This window comes from Leuciscus leuciscus, assembly GCF_965113295.1.
Source record: "Leuciscus leuciscus genome assembly, chromosome: 9".
Lineage (NCBI taxonomy): Eukaryota > Metazoa > Chordata > Actinopteri > Cypriniformes > Leuciscidae > Leuciscus > Leuciscus leuciscus.
Window position 1 is genome coordinate 21368468 of NC_138733.1, and position 23438 is coordinate 21391905.

Here is a 23438-nt window from a genome sequence, read left to right on the forward strand (position 1 = left end):
CAGTACAGGCCAAAAGTTTGGAAGCATTACTATTTTTTATGTTTTTGAAAGAAGTTTCTTCTGCTCATCAAGCCTGCATTTATTTGATAAAAAATACAGATTTTTTAAAAAATATTGTGATATATGATTACAATTTAAAAGAATTGGTTTTCAATTTATTATACTTTAAATTATCATTTATTTCTGTGATGCAAAGCTGAATTTTCAAGATCATTACTCCAGTCTTCAGAGTCACATGTGACATCCAGTCTATCACATGATCCTTTAGAAATCATTCTAATATTCTGATTTATTATGAGTGTTGGAAACAGTTCTGCTGCCTAATATATTTGATGAATAAAAGGTTAAAAAGAACTGCATTTATTCAAAATAAAAAAATATTTTCTAATAATATAAATCTTCTTTACTATCACTTTTTATCAATTTAACAAATCCTTTCTGAATAAAAGTATTGATTTATTTCCAAAAAAAAGAAAGAAAAAAATTACTGACCAGTAGTGTATATTGTATTGTTGTTACAAAAGATTTCTATTTTTAAAACATTTGCTGCTTTTTAAAAAAAAAAATGTTTTTTTTTTTTTTTATTCATCAAAGTTTCCTAAAAAAGTATCACAGGTTATGAAAAAATATTAAGCAGCAGAACTGTTTCCAACTTTGATAATGAATCATCATATTAGAATGATTTCAAAAGGATCATGTGATAGACTGGAGTAATGATCCTGAAAATTCAGCTTTGCATCACACAAATAAATGATAATTTAAAGTATAATAAATTGAAAACCAATTATTTTAAATTGTAATAATATATCACAATATTACATTTTTTTCTGTATTTTTGATCAAATAAATGCAGGCTTGATGAGCAGAAGAAACTTCTTGCAAAAAACATTAAAAATAGTAATGTTTCCAAACTTTTGGCCTGTACTGTATATAAAGATGTTCTACTGAAATTTTTAATGTGGCATGATGCTTATGTATAGTAGCCTACTGTGGCTGTGAGCACGGCATGCTGGGGCCTATGGCTGGGGCCAGCGCTCAGTGGTCAGTTCCCCGGATGACGGTTCAGCGTGAATATGGCGCAGAGGGCACGAGCAGCGCGCTCGTGAGGGCTTCTGTGAGACTGATACGCGCACTTAGCCCGCTGAAGCTAACTTTACTCTCAAGAAACTTAACCGACCATATGAAGTTTATTTTTCAGCGAACACTCTTCTCACCACAGGTAGGACTTTTAAAACACGATTTGTATTACAAACGAGAGTCGTTTGTTTGCCATCGCAGTTTGTTTTGTGTGTCAGCCTGTAGTTTCGGTGAGTTTGTTCGTCGTGCTAATTTAGCTAATTCCTCACAGCTAGCTAAGTAGCTTGGTCTACCGAGTGTCAAAACATTACTTTAAGTGATAAAAGATACCAACTAGAAAGTTACTTCGTTTCTAATGCCACTGAAGTTTGTATTTATGTTTTCAGTTTTAGATTGGGAATGAGTTACAGTAGTCTGCAAATAATGCCATCATTCCAGACCCTCTTTTCACTCAAGATTCGGATCAAGAGATAGATTTGTGAGCTGCTCCTGAATTTGCTATCTGGAAAGGAATAAATTATTCGTTATATTAGTGTCAGAAGGAGCCTGAAACTACTTGAAAGTTTGACTAAAGTGTTTTCGCGTTACTGGTGGTGCAGCTAGTGACATAATACAGTAAATAAATAACACAAATGAATTAGACTTGTTGTTCTGTTAGAGCTTGTAAATCCCTAAAATGTGTGAGCGATTTTCTACGTGTCTGATAAGAAGCTGTGATGCTGACACTGTCCATACAGTAACTAAGCTATTTTAGTTTATTTGACATATAATATCATATAATTCATGTCAAAGTTCACAGTATCTTCTAACGATTCTTCGAATGTAAATTTGTAATTTTTAGTCGTGCAGTGTTTGGTTTTGGTTTTGAGTGGGCAGATATGGTTTCAGCTGTAGTATCGATTCTGGGCTGCGTTTCTCAAAAGCATCGTGTTGAGCTAAGTTGATACTAGAGACCATTGGTGACTGTATGAATCACATCATGAGAGTCATTGTTTACATAATTTAAAAGAGACCTTTCTTTTCTAAGGGGTGTAAAGCAATAATCACTCAACATATTCAGTATGTCAGCTTGTTTGACCTAATTTTTTTTTAATGGAACAGTTTATTGAAACTTTACATAAAATAAACCTGCATATGTGTTTTGTTTTGTATCATATCAGGCTTTAATGTCCCTTATAGCATGATATGGTGATAATATGGAAAAAAAAAATCAGAAAAAAACACCCATTTTATTCAGAGGCCCAGACTGAGAAAAATGATGTCTAAAAGAGATGAAATTCTGATAGCTTGCCTTGTAATATAATAGGCAAGGCAAGTTTATTTATATAGCACATTTCATGCACTGTGGCAATTCAAAGTGCTTTACATAGAAAGGAATAAAAATAATCACAAAATAAAAGCAAGGAAAATTAAAACAGTTATTCAAAATGCTTTGCATAGAAATGAATTAAAATCTCACACTATGGCAATTCAAAGTGCTTTGCATAGAAAATAAGCACAAAATAAAACATACAATGAACATAATGCATTTCTCTCTTGACCTATATCTAACAATATTTTTTACGTTTACTTAAAAAAAAAAAAATCTTTAAAGATTGCACAATAAAAAGACACGTGTACCACGAACTGAAGGTAGATATATTTACCATTATATTTAAAAGACTTTGACTAGGCCTAACTAAAAAGTATTTACTGTCACAGGGCAGAAGACATGTAGTAGATTGTGTATGACAGGTTTTTCTGCACCGTTTTGATCATGTTGATAGGCCTTAGAAATTGATAGTTTTAGTCTATCTGTGCTTTTATAATTAGGTGTGTAACATGAAATAATGCTGCCTTTGTCTTTGTGATGAACTACTATAAAGAGTGAATACACACTCTCACAAGTTACTCAGTAGGTAATGGGGTTGTCGTTCAGAATCTCTTGTACCTTTCTCTAACCTTCCTATGTTCCTTGTTGGTTGTAGTTTCACTTTCTTTGCTCCTGTACTTGTTTCCAGCAGCCGTGAGTTTGGCTGCGTTCACACTGCAGGGCTTAATGCTCAATTCCGATTTTTTTTGAAAAAATTTGATTTTTTTGCAAGGCCGTTCACATTTCCAATTAAATGCGACCTTTTGTGATCTCCTGTGTGAACGTGAAATGACCCAGAAGTGACCCGCATGCGCAGAAGAGTACTCAACGGTCAACGACGTCACTTGTTGTTTGCGGAAGTAGCTAAACATGGATGTCAACAGTGGAGCTCGTTTAGCGATATTACAGTTATTTTCCCAATGGAGCCAGCACAATTACAATATTCTAGTTTTAAGAAGAAAATTAAAAAGGAGGAGGAGAGCAAGCTTTTTGGCCATGGCGTTTTGTGGAGCAGTGGTAGCAACATCGGTACAGAGAAACGTGTGGGTGCGGAGTCGCAGCCAGGAGTGGTGGGATACTGATGTGAGTGTTACTGTTGTTTATCTTCTCATTCCCGCCTACTTCAACGCAGAATTATGACGTTTGTCGCGTATCAATGATGTGCGGGTCGGATACATGTGACCTGGCCGTTCAGACTGAAGTCGCATTTCAAAAGATCGGATACGTATCGGATTTGGACCACATACCCAAGTGGCCTGGGTCGCATTTGAAAAGATCGGATCTGTGTCGTTCAGACTGTCATGAAAAGATCAGATACAGGTCGCATAGGGGCAAAAAAATCGGAATTGGGTCGTTTCAGCCTGCAGTGTGAACGTAGCCTTTGTCAGGATATGTCTGCTTCGAGGAGGTGTGATGGGAGATTCAGTCAAGGGCGCAGTCTGTACCGGGCACTCCAAACATTCCTTAAATGCTTCAGTGCCGGATAGGGTCACTCATAATGTGCAATCTCCCATGCTACCGCTTTCTTTAGCTCAGCGTTTAACTTTTGCTCATTAAGTTCTAAATTAAAGAATAAAAGTGAAGCCCTAAACACTGCTTTTGAAAGACAAAGTGTGGTGTTAAATTTTGTATTCGGCTTACTCAGTATAGGTTTAAACATTCAGTTTTCCGGTTGTATTGCTTCTCAATGACATTGACTCGAATTTCAAATGAATCTGATCATTTTTTTTAATGAAAAGGGGTTGAATGAGACCATCTCTTCTTCTGGCTTGAGAGGCAATTTTTCAGTTTCCTGTGTTTTTTTTCTCTAGAGCTCTGATATGAATTTCAGGTCTGCCCATGGAAATTGCTGTCTGGACAACATTACCGTGTCACAATCGATCAAAGGATACATTTTTTGTTGTTGCAACCATTACTGATTTTTTTCAATAGCCAAAATGTGGACATGATTTTTAATTATTGTTCTATTTCTTCTGTTTTGACAAAAGTAATTTTTCAAATAATGTTTTTGGTATTTGATTGATTTATCTGGGGAAAACAAATATACATTACTGTTCAAAAGATTGCTGTAAGAGTTTTGAAAGAAGGCTGCAGTTATTTGATAAAAAATACAGCAAAAAGTAATATTGTGAGAAATTATTACAATTTAAAACAACTTTTATTTTTTAATATGGGTGTGATTCACATCATACAAATTATTATATTCCACGTATTTATAAAAAAATAATAATTTATTCATGTCCATTTCAGTGTCCATTACTCTAGACTTCAGTGTCATGATAATGCTGTGTCTGATTTGGTGCTCAAGAAACATAGTTATGCTGCTTATTTTTTTAGAGATAATTTTTTATGCTTTATATATTGTATGCTTATTTTTTGGAGATAGCATTTATTTGAAATGTAATCTTTTATAAGATTATATTTAAGTCTTTTGCTGTCCCTTTTTCAATTTAATTCATACTTGCTGAATAAAAGTATATATATAAAAAAAAAAAATACCCCAAACCTTTGAATAATGTATATAAGCCATCACCAAAAGCATTTTAATAAAGTATCAAGTGGCAGCCAATAAAGCTGCATCAGTTCTTAAGGCTCATCTCACTTTGTTTGAACTTTTTGGGTGTATGTAGAATGCTTAGCTGTTGTTTCATTGGACAATGTGGTGTTGTGACAGGAGGATTCAGTTTTGCACTGTAGGAGAGCAACAATATTTTCTAATGTTTTAAAATGAGCGTTTTCAACATGTTTATTTACTAGTTCTTTTGGTTTGTATTTCATGGATTAAATGATCAAGGATACTTTGTAACTGAGTTGAATCTATTGTTGCACAAGTTGTTCAGTAGTGCATTACCTAATTACCCATCAGCTGCAAAGTGATGCCACTTTCCAACTTGCATGTGTGTTTTGTGAGTCCCTGTACTGAACACTGTACTGTTGTCTTTGGTGAGATGATGTGTAATCCGTTCCATCAGAAAGCCCTCTATCAAGCTCTGACCTGCAGTCAAGTTCACATAAAGACTTTGTGTATGTAGCACATGCAAAGCATTGTGAGACATTATCACATTGGAGTTAGGCTACTGCTTTTAGTGCTGCACAATGACTGAATAACAAATAACGGTTGTTGGCCATGGCCAACAAGAAAAGCGCTGTTGTTTTTGTTGCATTATACATGTATTACCTGGAATATTCAAAAGGAGACTCAGTGTTTTGTTTCTGATGAATGGCCTGAAACATGTCTATTCAAGGTGAGAACTGAGACCCCTAGTTATGTGTGTAAAATAAAGTTTTTGCCTGGAAATTGTGGAGAATTGGTGGGAAAACTTTGTCTTAAACAAGCAACATTGCATTGCTTTGCTCTTGTTTTAATCACAGCATTTTAGTGGACAGAAGCAGCAGGTTCTGTAAACACTGGGTTGGTCTGATAAGAAGACCTCTAATGACAGAGTTTAGTTCCAAGGTCAAGCTGTTTTTGCACTGCTCTGTACTGGGCTTGTAAAAACAAACACTGCAGGCCTGTTTCTGCTAAGCTAGCTTTATACTTCAAGTACAAACTTTTACAAAGATATCAGTCTACTTGAATTGTTTCCCCAACTCTTTGGGCCGTTTTGAGGGGTCAGTATCTCTGCTTATTAAAAGCCAATCCGCAGAGACAGTCTTCCTGGCCAGCGAGCGTTGACCACAGAGACGTCTTTCTCACTGTTCACCAGTGCATAATGGTATGTGTCTGGAATGCCAGACTCAACCAGGAAGTATTTGACTGTTCGAGTTTAACTGCTTTACACTTTTTAATGTCAGACACAAAGCCTGATTGATTATTGCTCTTTTGTAAACATTTCAAACCTTTTGTGGGCTGATGCCACTGATGGTCATAGTACAGGAAGCGTTTATGGAAATGAAAAAATGATTAATTCACACTTATTGTGTTAGTATTGTAGTCGTGTATTTGTATTTCTGTGTCATGTGAGTGAAGTAGCTGTAGATCTCTGCTAGAGAACCTGCTCCTGTCACTCATATTTGATCCTCACCTGTTCCAAAGAAACAATCTCACAGGTGCAAGTTAACAGCCTCAGTTTTTCTGTATAGCATGTAATTGAAAGCTCAGCTGGGTTTGAAATTGCTTCCTTTTTCCTTAGTATTGACACGACTATATTGAGTGTTGTACATTTGTTTTGCCAGCTCAGCTTAATGCAAATGTTTTTTTCTTTCTTGACTCACTCATTTACTTATGTAACATTACCGTTAACTCATTTGCTTCATGATTCATGTACTCTGTTATTATCTGTAGTTAACATATTTATCTGTCAGTGGACTACTTGCACTGAGCTTCATGACGCACTTCAATTTTGAAATAGTACAACTCTTTTGTTTCCAGTTATGTATATAATAATAATAATAATAATACATTTTATTTGTAAAGCACTTTACATTTGACACCAAATCTCAAAGTGCTACAGTAGAACATAATTAAAAACAATACAGTATACAATAAAAACACAACATGTTAAAAAAAACTTATATTCAGTGTGCTGTCCCCTAGTTGACTAAACGCATCCCTCTACAATGAGAGTAAATCTTCACTCTGGGCAACTAAATAATGTCTATCATTAGCCATTGGCTAATAAATTCTTAGATTGTACTAGCAGTTTGTGTTAGAGGCTAAGTATAAGTTTAGCATAGATATATTTTCACTCGCTGGCTGAACACTGACTGAGCACTTGAGTTTCGCTCTCCGTCAAGCGATCTGTACTATTTCAGTTCAGCTCAATGGATGAGCAGTGTACCTGTATTTGACGTATAGTAAACACTAGTGTGAAGGTGCACGACTCACCATCACTTTGCTGTGACAGTACTGTGTTTCTCGCACACAAAGAGAGAGTGAGAGTCTTACATGCCAGGCAGAATCGACGCGCCACATGTAAACGATATTCTTTGTTATATTTCTCTGTCAAAATAACACCGTTCATTTGGAATTATTCAGCTTTTAAGAAAAAGCAGAAGATATGCTGGCTTCTCCGGTATTGGGCGGAACTAATATGCAAACGGCAATCTCATTGGCTGCCGCTCATCGATTACCGTCCCGGTTTTGATTTCAGCAAATCATTTAGAGCGAATGCTGACAAAGTAATTTATATTCATGAACCCAGCAGCTCATCAATCCTTAGTGCGTTGTATATTGTTAGTAGTAAAATTAGTAGTCGTATTATTATATTTAAATAATAATTACTATTTTCTAATATTCATTTGATCCTTTTTTTTACAGAAACACTTAATGACCAAAATATCTTAAGCACCACCACCAGTCCTAAGTTCAGTTAATGAAAAATATTCATTCATACATAGTTACCAAGTTTTAGTTAAGTACTAATTAAGTTCTATCATTAAATAGTGCTTGATTATCATAATATCATAATATAATGCTTGATTGACTGATATTAAGAGTGTACGTTCAGATATTTAAAAAGCTGTGCTATTTTTTACACTCGCACTCACACTCTCTCTGGGTGTAACCGGCGTAAGCTAGTGTTTTTAACCCCTTAGGTATCAAAATTTGGTACCGAAAGACAAGACGTTTTTTTTATACTCGATGGTATAGAGGCAATTAGGTCGGTGCCTAAAAAAGATCGAACTCGATATACCCTGCCCTACTCCTCGGAATACAATGCTCCATGTAAATGCACCTATTATTGTGGCCTTGAAAGGTCCCCTCAGCGCCAGCTTGCTCCAGGGTACATTTAAGTTGCCATAAGCATGAGTGATAAGTAATAAGTTGCTAGAACATGAGTGAGACATAGACACATAGTTGCTCATCAAATTGTCAAATGAGTTATGACTGCTCATCACCATGTTGTTAACTGATGTTTCCTCTGCAGTGCTTGTGCACGCTTTCTTCCTTATATATATATATATATATACACACACATACTCTGCTTCCGGAAACTATTTTGAATATTTTCCAGTTCTGCGACTTTTGAGTTCTTCACTCGCTCTGAATGTTTTCATTTACTCTCAATGTTGGAAACCAGCACTTCATAAAACATTCACATGGATTCCAAGACTCCTGAAGCTGTGACCTCATGCCCCTGCTGACATCGTCCCAAAAGATCAGGTTTCACTTCAAATGCTTCACTCTTTTGAAAAATGCCTCTTGCTGCTGCATCGTCCCAGGAAGCAGATGAGTTTTCCCAGGCTCAGCCCATCAGGTGTGGGAGGGGGTTTCAGCCCAATCATATCAAGGTCCAGTATTTGGATTCTGGGAGTGTCTCTGATTCCCATGGAGAGAATGGGCAGGGCAAAAGCGAGAAAAGGAAAGGCATGGAGAGGTGGACTGCTTTGTTTTGTACTGCATAAAGAGACTGTTGTTGAAATGCTCAGAAAGGTGAAGTGAGAGAGTTGACATTTTAAAATGAACAGCTGACTGTGTGTCTCTCCCAATGTTTTGTGAATGAACAGGCTAGTGTTAATTGCTATCAAGTTATTTCTTACGTTGTACAGTACATTACTGCTGAAAAGTTTGGATTGTTTTTCTTTGTTTTTTAAAGGAAGTCTCTTATGTTGCATTTATTTGATCGAAAATTACAGTAAATATGCAAATACAGCAAAAAGGAGTATTGTCAAATATTTGTACAATTTAAAATAACTTTTCTATTTGAAATTTGAATATTTTAAAATGTAGCCTAATTTATTTCTAATATGGCAAAGTTGAAGTCTTCAGTGTCAGATGATCCTTCAGAAATCATTCTATGCTAATTTGGTGCTTAAGAAACATTTCTTAATATTCTCAATTTTGAAAACCATTGTGCTGTTTAATATTTTTGTGGAGACTGTGATACCGCCCCCCTCTCCAGGTTCTTTTATGAATAAAAAGTTATTTTAAAGTCATTTTAAAATAGATTTTGTATCATGTAATGTCTTTACTGTCACACAACGTTTCATCTATACTAAATAAAAGTATTAATTTATGTCAAATTATTTTATTGACACAAAACTTTTGAATGGTAGTGTATGACTCGGAGAGGTTTCACTGAATAATTTAGCAGATAATTATTTTTGTCTTTCCCTGGTTCTAGGTCTGATGATCTACCGCAGCCATGTTCAGCAAGAAGAAAAAGCAACGTGTCCAGATCTCGGCACCCTCCAACTTTGAGCATCGTGTCCACACTGATTTTGATGAGCATGAGCAGAAGTTCGTGGGGCTTCCGCGCCAATGGCAGAGCCTCATTGAGGACACGGCCAAGAGGCCCAAACCCTTCATCGACGCCACAGTCATCACTACTGTAGAGCCACGCAAGGTCAGAGGAAATGAGTCAGCTTGTGTGTTTGGTTTAGGTTTTGATTTAAGCTTTTTAGTTTTTGTATGTTACAATCAATGAGGTAAAGTACTAAGTTTTGGATTCACTAAAGATAAATGATAAATAATGATTCTTGGTGATGTTTACAAGTAGGGTTGGGAATCTGGGAAAATATTGGAACTTGTTCCACAATAGGGATGGGACGGTATGAAAATTTCATATCACGATTATAGTGACCAAAATTATCGTGATTATCAATATTATCACGGTTTTGTTAAAACGAGATGAAAGTGTTCAAAAAGAACTGATGCTCACACTAAAAACAGTTCAATATTTGATATAATCAACAAACAACAAATAAAACAAGCAGCTCTATGCACTTTTTTAAGCAAGATTATATTCTGTGGCATTTCCTTCCTTATAATGACCGTCGTCAATAGCAACACATTATAACACCGCGCACATCCATGTATCGCAACGGACGCGCTCTCTCGTTTCATTCAAATACAACTTGCCGTCTTGCGTCTCCGTTTTTGGACGATTGTTTTGTACGCTGTACAAAATGGATTTATAAACAGGTAAGATTTAAAACATTAATCTCAATTCAATATGTCCCTGTAATTATGTGGTAAAAAAAATTCGGTGTAATAAGTGTACAATGATATACATTATTATCCCTTAAATGTCACTCTTAATAGTCTTGTTTGAACTTGATAGTTTGTCTTTGGCTCAAAGCCACTTGCTGCGAACTTTTCTTCGCGGAAGCTTCACGTTTATTTCAAGTGAGTGAGATAAAATATTTAAACTCAAAACAACATTTTGAGCCCAATTATTTCCCAGACGTAGTTTTGGTATTGAAGTCAAAGTTAACTTGCCTTGCGTTCGCTATAAACAGTTGGTGATGGTCACACAAGACGACTCGGCAGATTTGAAGTGTTTCCCCCCTATTGTAGTGACCATCCTCGATTAAGTTTCACTCAGGACTTTTGTAAAAGCCAAAATATGACCACACCTCAGAAATGGTCCTCTTAAAAGGTTGAAAAATCTCCCGAGAACGGTCACTGCCTTCCGCCATTCCTTCTCGAATAAAAAAAAACAACAACAACATTGCGCGCTGCGCCTGCGTCAGACTGTTGCTGGCTGGACAGGATTTACAGTGAGTTATTAAAATCGCGATAATAAAACACGGTTTTAATGATAATTAAATTTTAAACGATAATACTAACCGTCAGTACATTTTATCGTAGTTTATAGTGAAACCGGTAATCGTCCCATCCCTATTCCACAATTGGTACTTTTTACCTGTCGCTGGATCTACAAAATAATTGGTGTGACCTTGCAGTTTGAATTGAATGTGTGAGAGTAAGACTTGGAACTTCTGTATTTAGTGTTTTCACGTTACTGGAATTTCTCATTTCGATACGATAACTTGAAAAATATCTGTTTTCGATACCATGGGGAGAAACTGCCAAATAGATATTTTTTATATTATCTCATCATTTTTGATCCATCCATTGAAAGTGTCTAGGTAATCAATATTTTTAAGCTTCAAAAATAACATATAACCCCCCGGTTTCGCAGACAAGGCTTTAAGCTAGTCCAGGGGTCGGCAACCCGCGGCTCTAGAGCCACATGCGGCTCTTAAGCGCCGCCCTAGTGGCTCCCTGGAGCTTTTTCAAAAATATGAAAATGGAAAAAATATTTTTTGTTTTAATATAATTTCTGTAGGAGGAAAAACATGACAAACATTCTTAACCCTTTCGCACGTACGATCGCATCGGTGTGATCAGAACAGTCAGTACATGACGTGATCAACTGCTAAATTCAAATGTGCTCTCGCGCGTTGGCTGGCGCTGAGCCAGAGACAGGCGCGCTCAGCTGTCATAATATCACAACTTTTCAGTGTTTTCAACCACATAATGTTTATTTTAGGTTTCAGACATATAACGTTAAGTACTAAAAAAACAATACATTTAGAGTTTGTAAAATACACACTGATGTTAAAGGAAGAGGCAATAATCCTTTCCAAGACACGTTTTATTCATATCAGATACACATTGTGTAAGTAACTTTAAAGTTTACTCTATTCTTCTCCCAGTTCACCAGCCACTTACTTTTATGTATTTCGGGAGAAGTGGATGAATTCACGTGTTGTAAATCCAACAGATCTGATTCTCTGACCTGCGTCTGCGGCACAAACTAACACGGCGGCGCCCATCGCGCATACAGCTCAACTAACTCGATCGTTATAAAGGTGTTTAAACAAGAAAACACTTCCACTTGCATATATTTGACAATCGGAATATCAGATATTTCATGCCATATCTAACAAATTTGTGAAAATTTTAAATAAGAAAGGAAAAATGACATAAAAGCAGATCATCATTCATTCAGCTCTGTTGTTGCTGCGGTGTGTCACGTGACACGAAATGACGCGTCACCTTGGAAACCATAAAGTGACACATTCTAAATAACGGTCGCCTTGAAAAACTTTTAAAAAACTTTTAAACTTACGTGTGAAAGGTTTAAAGTTTTTCCACGTTGTAAAAAATAATACACAAATAAATAAAACGTAATACATTAAAATTATAATGGAAGTTAAACTTAAAGCACCATAGTACAGCAGAGTAGTCACGTGGTGCGTCATTCTCTCCAGGATGCGCTGCAGGGAAAATAAACATTTAATCATGAATGCTCATTATGTATTTGTAGGCTACTTATCATTTTGATACTAGGGGGCAAATAAAGCTAATATAGACACTTACAGCATGTGTTTCCTTCATAATAAGGCTTATATAAGGCTTTTAATTTTTTGCGGCTCCAGAAAGATTTTTTTATTTTTTTTCGGGTCCAATATGGCTCTTTAAACATTTTGGGTTGCCGACCCCTGAGCTAGTCCCAGACTAAAATGCATGTTTTAGCGGTTTTAACTGAAAGCAACTTACTCTGACATTTCTTATAATATGTCAGTGTCATTGTTTTGTCTCAAGATGCACACCAGTAATGATTTTTTTCTAGGGAACGTTTATAAAAGCTACTTAAATGTCCTAATTGAACTAAGGCCTAATCCTGATTCCTGGCTTATTCTAAGCCCTGTCTGTGAAACCAGCCCATCGTAACAGCAGCCATATCACCCTGTAGCCCAAGACTGGTTGCCCACTGAAGCTAAGCAGGGCTGAGCCTGGTTAGTACCTGGATGGGAGACCTCCTGGGAAAAACCAGGTTGCTGCTGGAAGAGGTGTTAGTGAGGCCAGCAGGGAGCGCTCACCCTGTGGTTTGTGTGGGTCCTAACACCCCAGTGTAGTGACGGGGACACTATACTGCCAAAAGAGCACCGTCCTTCGGATGAGACGTTAAACCGAGGTCCTGACTCTCTGTGGTCATTAAAAATCCCAGGATATCCTTCGAAAAAGAGTAGGGGTGTAACCCCGACATCCTGGCCAAATTTGCCCCTTGGCCTCTGTCGATCATGGCCTCCTAATCATCCCAATATACTGATTGGCTTCATCACTGTCTCCTCTCCACCAGTAAGCTGGTGTTCGGTGAGCGTTCTGGCGCAATATGGCTGCCGTCGCATCATCCAAGTGGATGCTGCACATTGGTGGTGGTTGAGGAGATTCCCCCCTTCTATGTAAAGCGCTTTGAGGTCTCAGAAAAGCGCTATATAAATGTAACATATTATTATTATTTAACAGTAAGCAATATGAATCAAGCAGAGACATGATCGCTTTATATGATGAACAGATTTTAATTTAGGCTTTTATTCACATATAAGCATTGATCAATTACCATTATTATTATTATCTCACCTCATTTTTTCCCCACTCAAAGTATTTGTGTTTTTACAATGGGGTAATTTTTTTTGCAATGTCTTACAGCCAAAGGAAGCTTGATTTCAAACTTTGAACTGAATATACAAAAAAAGTACTAGGGATCCGATACTGATACTTTCATTTTTTGTACTTGCCGATACACAGTACTGATACCTGTATGTTCATTGCATTTATAATTTTTTTTAAATATTGGGTAGAGAAACCAAAAGAATATGAATCAAATTAGTTGGCTTAAATTCTTTTAGAAAATAGAGATTTTCTTCAGTTATTTTCATGACATTCTTAGCAGGAAAAAGTCAAATTTAATGTATACGTACAATCGGCCTGTAACAGCAACACTATTCAACTGGAGCGAATGAGACAAGTGAGTGAGGGGAAGCGGCCGTGTGTTTACTTGCTGTCGAACAGAAGAGAGAGATGAGAAAGCACCGCTGGTATCTGTGTTTCGATAGTGCGGAAAATTGAGTATTGGAACATTTTTAGATATTTTAGTATTAAAAAAATCTATATTTTTGACAACACTACTCTGTGTGTGTGTATTTTGTCATCTTTTACCTTTTCCCTCTTATCTATTCACCATAAATGCCTCATAACCTGTTTGTATTGTACAGGCAATCGTGCGGGGTCGTAAGATCGGTGACGATGGCTCTCTCACGTGGCTCCTGGATGAGTTTGAGACCATGTCGGTGATTCGCTCAAACTCTCTGCGGAGAGGCAGCCCGCCACCACAACCACCACCACGCAGAGACTCCGGATCATCAATAGGGGGCAACGAGAACGGAGAATACCCCCAATACAGACATCCTGATCGCTATGGAGACAGCAAAGAGAGGTGCACAACTTACATCCCTTACTTCAAAATAAATTTTCGGTTTCCAGTGACTACCATGGCAATATTGACAGTGAGGCTGTTTTTTTTGTCCATGTAGGGAGAAACCGCGTCAGGAGCACCCAAGTGCTGATCCCAGACAGTCTCAGCGACCAGCCCGTTCATCCAGAGAGGACACCCGACCTCACCAGCAGCCTCGCGGTCAGGAGCCCAACAGACACAAAGAGCCCAACTGGTTAGGAGGGCCAGCTGCACCGCCCCAGCACAGAGAACGTGACAGAGAACCACGTGATCATCACGATCAGGTAGTAAGGAGAGAGGGGGCCAATGATAGGAGGCCCAAATCTAGCTACACTGGTGGGGACAGTAGCCCACAGTCGCCCCGTGAGAAGAGACCACTGTCTGGGCCAAATATCCGCACCCCTAACCTACCTGTTACAGAGGGAGTAATAAAGACTGCACAGCAGACTGGCCGACCTTTCAACACATACCCACGTGCTGAAAGTGACTCTGGAAGAACCCCCAGCGGTCAGGTACACAGAAATCAAACTGAATATACTACTATGTTTCTAGAAAATTAACAATTATAGATGTTTTTTGTAGGACTGGGCTGCTTGTATTTTATACCATATATCTATATAATATATATTAGTGTTGTCATGATACTGGAATTTCTATGTTCGATCTGATACCTTGAAAAATATCGATATTCGATACCATTTTCGAAACCATGGGAAAAACTGCCATATATACTGGCATATAGATATTTTTATCATCTTATTATAATTTTGATAATTTGGGTGGTTTTGATGCATTAGCTTTCACACAGTATAGGGAGGCTTTATTTGAAACTGAATTTACAAAAAAGACAAGTAAAGTCAGTATTAAAATAAAAACAAATAAGCAAATTGCAAATGATATCACAAATGAATACAATAGAATAAAAAGACAAATGAAATAAACATTGCTTTTAAGTTTTTCCAGTGGGTCTAACAGTATTATTTGAATAAGAAATACTACAGAAATGAAATAAAGTAACCAAATATAAAATAACACTGGATAGTCTTCATTGTATAAATTAAATACAGATCATTGCTTACAATTAAATTTATAAAAGTTGTTCAGTCAAGAGCAAAGAGTGACTTTTTCCTTTGTCTCTTGTTCTTTGATGCACAGCAGCAGGTTTATTAGGCTGCTGTCACTTTAGGCGCTTATGAACAGTCCAAATGTACTGTTACACAACATGCGTTTTCTTTCTCAACTATTTATGTTCCAAAACTAACTGCGTTTACCTGAATACTCGCCATTTTGACAATCTTGTGTGTATCTGACTGTTTAAATGCAATAAGCCACAAAAATTGTTACTGTTTGAGGCTGTTTGAAGATACAGCTTTATGAGAGCGCCACTTATATAGATAAGCTTTATGAGAGCGCCACCAGAGCAAATGAGACGAGTGAGTGAGAGGAGGGGTGGGTGGGTGTGTGACAAATTGTCAATTTGCCGTCAGAGAGAACGAAAACGCGCAGCTGGTGTCGATAATGCAGAAAAGGTGTATTGGAATTGTTTCAGATATTTCAGTATCGTTTATCCATGTTATGCAGGATTTAAAACCAGCTAAATCTCATGAGCCTTCCCACCACAACGGCCCCTCTACTGGGGCAGTCCGGGGAGGCAGCAGCGGCGGCAGTAAACCTTCTCAGGGGCAACACAGAGCAGAGCCCCAGCATCACGCCTCCCATCCAGCCTTAGGCCCTGAGCCTCCTCACAACCAGCAGATTCCACCGGCACCAAAACCATCCGCCCCAGCTGCACCACCTCAGCAGGCGCGCTCACCTCAGAGGGAGCCACAGCGGGTCTCCCACGAGCAGTTCCGTGCTGCTCTACAGATGGTGGTTGACCCCGGGGACCCACGCACTTATCTGGACCACTACATCAAGATTGGGGAAGGTTCCACTGGCATTGTTTGTATCGCTACAGTGAAGACCACAGGCAAGCTGGTGGCTGTGAAGAAGATGGATCTGCGAAAACAGCAGCGACGAGAATTGCTGTTTAACGAGGTGGGTGCAATCCACACGCGATTACTGTGTTATAATTGGATGTGTTTAGATGGGTGTTTTTGTGTGATATGCAGCACATAGGAGCTGAAAATTCTTCAGTAAACACTGTTTGTGGATTGTACATTAAGACATTGTGAAAATGATTATTGCTGGTCGATTTTCCTCCAACATTTCTTTCCTTAGCCACTTAATTCGATTTTTAAATAGTAACTATGTGCTTGCTGTGTTTCTTGTTTCTAAGGTGGTGATCATGCGGGACTATCACCATGAGAACGTGGTAGAGATGTACAACAGTTACTTAGTGGGCGATGAACTCTGGGTTGTCATGGAGTTCCTTGAGGGTGGAGCTTTAACTGACATAGTCACACATACCAGGCAAGTATTTCCAATCACTAATTATTTTTCAGTTATACTCTTAATCGCACATATTTTCAGATTCTGTTTAAAATAATTCATGGTTGTATTAGTTTTAAATTCTTTGCTTTTTTGTCCTTTATTTTACTGTATTTTCAGATTCTGTTTAAAATTGTTAAAACAAAACAAAGTTATTTAAACTGTCTATTTTATTTATTTAATTGCAGCATACCTATTAAGCCACCAAAATGAAAATATGATCAAAAGTATGAAAGATAAATAAATAAATCTATTGTCTTTGTGACAGAAAATATATAATGTATTTAAATATTTTTTCTAATACAATTATTATAAAATATACAAATATGAAATACATTATATGTACATTTATAGCTGTCCACCTGTTACTGAGTAATAATGCAGTACCACTAGGTGGCAGGGTTTCACAGCAGTCCAGTGTGGCATGCCATTCAGCCTTTGTTAATTTTATCAGCTTTAAGGATTTCATTCAATGTTTAACATTTGTTATGTTGTTTGACTGTGTTTTCAGGATGAATGAGGAGCAGATCGCCACTGTGTGTCTGTCTGTTCTGAAAGCGCTCTCGGTCCTTCACTCCCAGGGAGTCATTCACAGAGACATTAAGAGTGATTCTATTCTTCTCACCCATGATGGCAGAGTAAGTCCCTCAAAGCTCTTCAATGAAAATGCAATTACGTCAGATGATAACCAGTTCTTTGGCCCTACTGTCTGCAGTTGGGTAGATGAACTGAAGCCTTTCATGACATGTTTTGACTTGTTATGAGATCAGAAAGCTGTCCTACTCGCTGTCATTGTAGTGTTTTCTGAGAACCTCTTTGTTGATCTTTAAACAGGTTTTTGACAGACCTGTTCTTTTGTGTTCTCAGACCAGCATTTCTTCTCTTGTGATGAACAGATGACCTAAATGTGCCATTTAAGTCAGCAGTGAGCTAAATCAGAATTAAATAGTTGACAAAGTACCAAAACCTCAAGAACACTACCACCATTTATGTATTTAAGATACCTCAAACAGACCCTGGTTAAAAGACCATAGTTTGAGATGCACATTTTACTTTCTTCTTTTTTTTTAGCTACATGCTTGTCAATGCATTTAATTCTGCAATTTCCGACCATGACACCTAACCCAGATCTTCTTTTTGATGGTTCTGAACTAGGCAGTGGTTTGTTAAACAGGGTCTATGTGTCTGTGGTTGAATAGGCGGAAGTTCTTTAAGCCACCCTCAGCTGTTTCTCGGCAGTGGCTGATTGTCTTTGTATGTGTTTGACCTTACATGTTTCATTTCCTCTTGCATATGTCTAACGCTGCTTCTCATGCAGTGTACCAAAGGGCATAGTTTTTTGTGTAGTTACTCAAGCAAGCATTGCAGAAGCTTTCACAGAAAATGTAAAAGTTTTTTGTGAAAATACTTCAAGCAATTATTTGTGATGCAAACAGGGCTTTTTTTTTTTCACTTTCACATGCTCGTATGCGGTGTAATTTCATGTAACAGTGAATATTTTAGAGCACATGATATTAGTTAAAAATAATTAAGCCACCAGTGCATAATTCACACATTTATAAATGTTGTTTTTATTTATATATATATATATATATATGAAATTACACCGCATACGAGCATGTGAAAGTAAAAAAAAAAAAAAAGCCCTGTTTGCATGGCATACCATCAAAATATATATATATATATATAAATGAGTGTATATAATATAATATAATATAATATTGATATATGAATGAAAGAAATAAAACGAGTTCTGACAATTCGATAGTGATCTGACTGATAGCTGCTTTCAAATTCTCACATGCGTACTTGTGCATGTGATCTGCGAAGGGCGCTGTAGGTAAATTGTGTAATTGACATGGTGAATCATAACATTTTTATTTTATGGACGACTGGCGTGTGGATTACCGTGTTCATGACACAAACAGGTCTTGCTCAGACACTTAAAAAGAGGAGTAATTAACTATAGATCCATAATAATAATAGTTCGATCCCAGCCATTAATGAAGAGGCAAGCCTAAATAGAAGTCTCCATTTATTTTGGCTGGTAATATAACTTCCTCTCTTTCATTTGATTTTATCTCTATTCTTATTTGCAGGTGAAGCTGTCAGACTTTGGCTTTTGTGCCCAGGTCTCTAAAGAGGTACAGCGCAGGAAGTCTCTTGTAGGAACGCCCTATTGGATGGCCCCTGAGCTCATCTCAAGACTCCCGTATGGACCAGAGGCAAGTCCCCTACCCCTTTACTGTTTTCATATTATGTTGCATTACTGCTGACATTACTGCAGCTTATACAAACAAAACTGTTTCTACAGGTGGATATTTGGTCACTTGGCATTATGGTGATTGAAATGGTAGATGGAGAGCCGCCGTACTTCAATGAGCCTCCTCTCAAGGCTATGAAAATGATCCGAGACAATTTGCCACCCAAGCTCAAAAACCTCCACAAGGTAGACCTGTAACCTCTTGCTTAACCATGAAGGCAAAAAACATAATGTTACACATTACAATGTTGTTCTGTATCCATAGGTCTCGCCACTTCTCAAGGGATTCTTGGACAGAATGCTCGTGCGAGATCCTGCCCAGAGGGCCACAGCTCAAGAGCTGCTAAAGCATCCCTTCCTGAGTAAAGCGGGCCCTCCCTCTTGCATTGTTCCCCTCATGAGACAAAACCGCATGAGATGAGAAGAGAAATCAGGGCGGGATCTGTCAGGCCCTCTACTGAGCTCAAAGCAAAGACCCAGATGCAAAGATATGGAGTCTGTACTCTGCACACTTTAAACATCTGAAATGATTGTACAGGTCAAGAATTTTAGGAGAAAAGGCCACTGATGCTACGAATCTTGAGGCCTTTTTGAAACAAACATTTTTACCACTGTTTTTTTTGTTTTTTTACACCTATAGAATTCACCCCATTTGGTGACATGAAAAAGACATGATTAAATCCTTCACAGTGTTCTGCTCGAAGAGGTTTTCCTCTCTGGCTAATTCAGAAACACCCAGAACATGTGTTCTCAGTGGTTTTATGCTTGACCTCTAAGACTGCTTTTGGGTGAACCGAGTTAAGGAGGATTAGATATTATGAAAACAAACCACTTGGAGATTCTAATCTGCCCTCAATGTAAAGCAACAATTTGATGGATTTGTTCCAAACCTCAAGCTTTTTTTCCTGCACTTCATCTTTTGCACCAGGACCACACTACTCATTAATCCATTTGAACAGGAAAACAACTACTGAAGAAAACCTTTTACTTTATAAAAAAAAATAAAAAAAAAGACTATGAGAAACTCTAGGCTCCTGTTACAACACTAAGCAATGGTAAACACTGGAGGTGTTTTGTTTCAGACCTTTTTTAATTTTGTTTTAATGAAAGTAGAGAGCTATATCGATTTTGTTTTCATAGTGTGTTTTGAGTGACAGTGTGATAGTTTAAAACACTGTTCTGAGATTGAGCTGCACTCCAATATGAAGCTTCCTCCTTTGATTCATTGTTCCACTTTTTTAAAATAATAAGGGGGGAGGGTTGGGTGTAGTTTTTTTTTTTCTCTTCCAAAACTTTCACCACGGCGCCACGCCACAGAGGAGATCGAGTTGTTTTCCGTGCAGGGCAGTCTGCAGGAGAATGTCCTTTCATGTGTGCTTAAATCCTCCAGCTAAGTAGCTTACATCTTTGAAGACTTGCGGCCTTTCTCTGAAAGATTCGTTTTGAAGGAGAGATGCTGGACTATACAAATGTATAGTTGTGAGTTACGTATGCTCTATTTCATGAGAGCTTATAAGTGGAACCTATAGATCGCGCTTGATCACTAAACTACAGGCTGGAATGCTCATATAATTGGTAATTTACACTACTGCTCTTTATTATAAGAGTGCCATGACATGTTCAAGGATATAACAGAAGAGTAATGGAACAACCAAAGATGGAAATACTGCAAGTTTATAGTCCAAACATATTCCAAGCACACTACATCACATCGCGTTAAAGGGATAGTTCGCCCAAAAATGAAAATTGTAATTTATTCTCCCCTTTTTTTCTTTTTTTTCTCTGCAATGTTGTTTTGGAGCCCATCAACAAAAGAAAATTTGTGTGCAAAATATCTTCTTTAATGTTCCACAGATGAAAGTATGCCATACAGGTTTGGAAGAACATAACATTTTCAATTTGGAGTGAACTATCCCTTTAAGACTGTGTATCTTTTTTTTTTGCTTAGTCACAAAGATCCAGGACCAAAGTGGTTGAAAACGCTGACAAAAAAACCCTGAAAGGCGTTTAAATATTTAGATTTGTTGTAGTGACTCCACATTAGTACAAGTTGAATCGTTTAAAAGAATCGAGTGAATGCACATTTGTTTGAAGATCGAGGTCACAGTTACATTCGGTAATTTACAAATTGTTTCGAAGATGAATTGTAGAGATTAATCCTAGACTGAAACGGTAGCTAATGTATATATGTCGAGTTTTTCAAAAAAAAAAAAAAAATCCTTTTGCTGATGGCCTAAACTGTAAGACAGCAACCATAACTCTAATTGTAGATGTGAAGGTTTGAGAAAATTAATGACAGACATAATTAATATAAAAACACTATTAGGATTATAATTTTTTTTCCACCAGTAAAAGTTTTTAATGGTATTTCTTTACATGCTGGGCTGCGTTACTTTTTTAGAAGGTGAAACAATGATGACAATCGGCATTGAAGCAAAGTATATACGCTAGCATTTAAATGTACATTCAGAGATGAATAAATAATGAAATTGAGAGAGTAGCGTTTTATAGGCTCACGTTTATCTGTGAAATATTGTAGGGATTGTAGATTGTTGTTTAACATCCTCAGTGCACTGAAGCAACAGATAAGTTTAGCATTTCTACAAAGAAAAAAATGCCTTGATGCATGAATATCTTTAATGCATAACTGAAAATGAACACATTCTGTTTGGGCAGTGGCACAATTGCTTTGTGACCAGCCATGCATTCATTTTTGTTTATATATTATAAACCTGCAAAGTTGAATGACTATTGACTGTTTTGTAAAAGGATACCTCCTTTGACCACAAGCCTTATGTTATTGGATTGTGTAAATGGAAAAATGCTGTACTGTGAGCAAAATGGCATAATGCACGATTGTCTCAAAAGACTGATCCAGTGAACATGTTGAATGGCTTCCAGAAATTACTTCTCTTTTTTTTTTTTTTTTTTTTGAATCTCATTCCCAGGGCCAATCAGAGTACGTTCTCTTGTGTGGTAAGGTAATCTGCTTTTTTTTGTGTTAAGTTTTCAATTTTGTTCCTAAATTGGTGCTCACAAACAGTACTGCGAATGCTCTATGGAAAGGGTACATTGTATTATCACTTTGTCTCTATCTCAGATTGTCACTGCATTAAAACTAATGGCTTGCCCATATTCTGCTGACGACTTATTTTAAGCCTAATAGGTTTCTAATTAATCTTGCACTGCTCTTTTGATTTTTATCATAATTTTTTCATCATGTAGATAGTTTTAAAAAAAAACATTGTTTTAAAGGTGGAATAGAAGCATGAACTTTGTGTCCTCACTGGCATTCTGACATCATCTTGATGTTGCCCCATATCTGACGGACTTACTTTGGACTAATGTGTTAAAATCATCTTCACCGTGCTACTGACAGGCCTGCATTTTTGTGACATGTAAAATGGTTCATACTGTTCATATCGGTCCTGTTGTTTTCTCTTTATTGTCATTTTTGGTGGTCAACCAATGTCAGAGTTCCCTTTTATAACGTGAATTTTTACTGGTGGTAAAATGAACTTTAAACTGTTTTTTTTTTCTTTTTTTTCTTTTGTTTTCCCAAATACAGTTTTTAAACAACACATTCCGGCTCTTTCATTTCACTCTAAAGTCAAATGTGTTACAATAATTTTGCTGGAGTCTTCGGAGAACTGTTACGTTATTAAGTCAAATGTGTTACAATGATTTTGCTGGAGTCTTCGGAGAACTGTTACGTTATTTATTTCTGCAGAATGTGTCGTAATTGTTTTGTTGAGCATACAACATGTTTCTAGGTAACATGTGGTAATTATCTAGATGGTGCTAACTGGGAAAGTACTGACAATGAATGTCATCATTTTATAAATATAAAATTATAACATTGTATAATAATCATTTTATAAAATGTTAATTACACTATATAAAAATTAGATCGTTTTTATATCATTTTGCGGGTTTAAGATTATATGCCGATATGTCAGTGACATGAAGTAAAAACAATTAATATGAATCCAACATAAAAAAATTAAAAAAAGCATTTGAATGTGCCCAGAAAAGCAGTCTAGGTAAGCAGCTCATAAGCTTTTGAGATACAGCCATTGTCACTGCATATTTCAGCTTTTTCGCTCTCAGGCGATTCATTTATCCACCCTTTTTATCACTTCTGTTTTGTTATCTGCGTTTTCCTCAGACTTAAAGCTAAATAGGGAAGCGGCTGCTTTAGGTGTGGTCGTGCAAATATTTGTATAAATAATAGGCTTCAACCACAAAGCCTTTTTCCACGTATTGCTTTCGGTTTCTAGAATATGATGGTCAATGTGGGCGGTCCGCTCTCGCCGCTGTTGGGCGGGGCTGTCGTGATCGCGCA

General features: G+C 37.2%; 1 protein-coding gene across 1 annotated transcript; it reads left to right on the forward strand.

Moving 5' to 3' along the window:
* The first annotated feature begins 1041 nt into the window (after nt 1-1041).
* On the forward strand, nt 1042-22674 carry pak4 (p21 protein (Cdc42/Rac)-activated kinase 4). Its single transcript, XM_082180513.1, has 10 exons — nt 1042-1219; nt 9496-9717; nt 14162-14382; nt 14480-14912; nt 15982-16437; nt 16679-16812; nt 17342-17468; nt 18930-19055; nt 19145-19279; nt 19359-22674. The coding sequence occupies exons 2-10, from the start codon at nt 9517-9519 to the stop codon at nt 19512-19514; spliced, it is 1989 nt and encodes a 662-aa protein (XP_082036639.1). The 5' UTR covers nt 1042-1219; nt 9496-9516; the 3' UTR covers nt 19515-22674.
* The last annotated feature ends 764 nt before the right edge of the window (nt 22675-23438 follow it).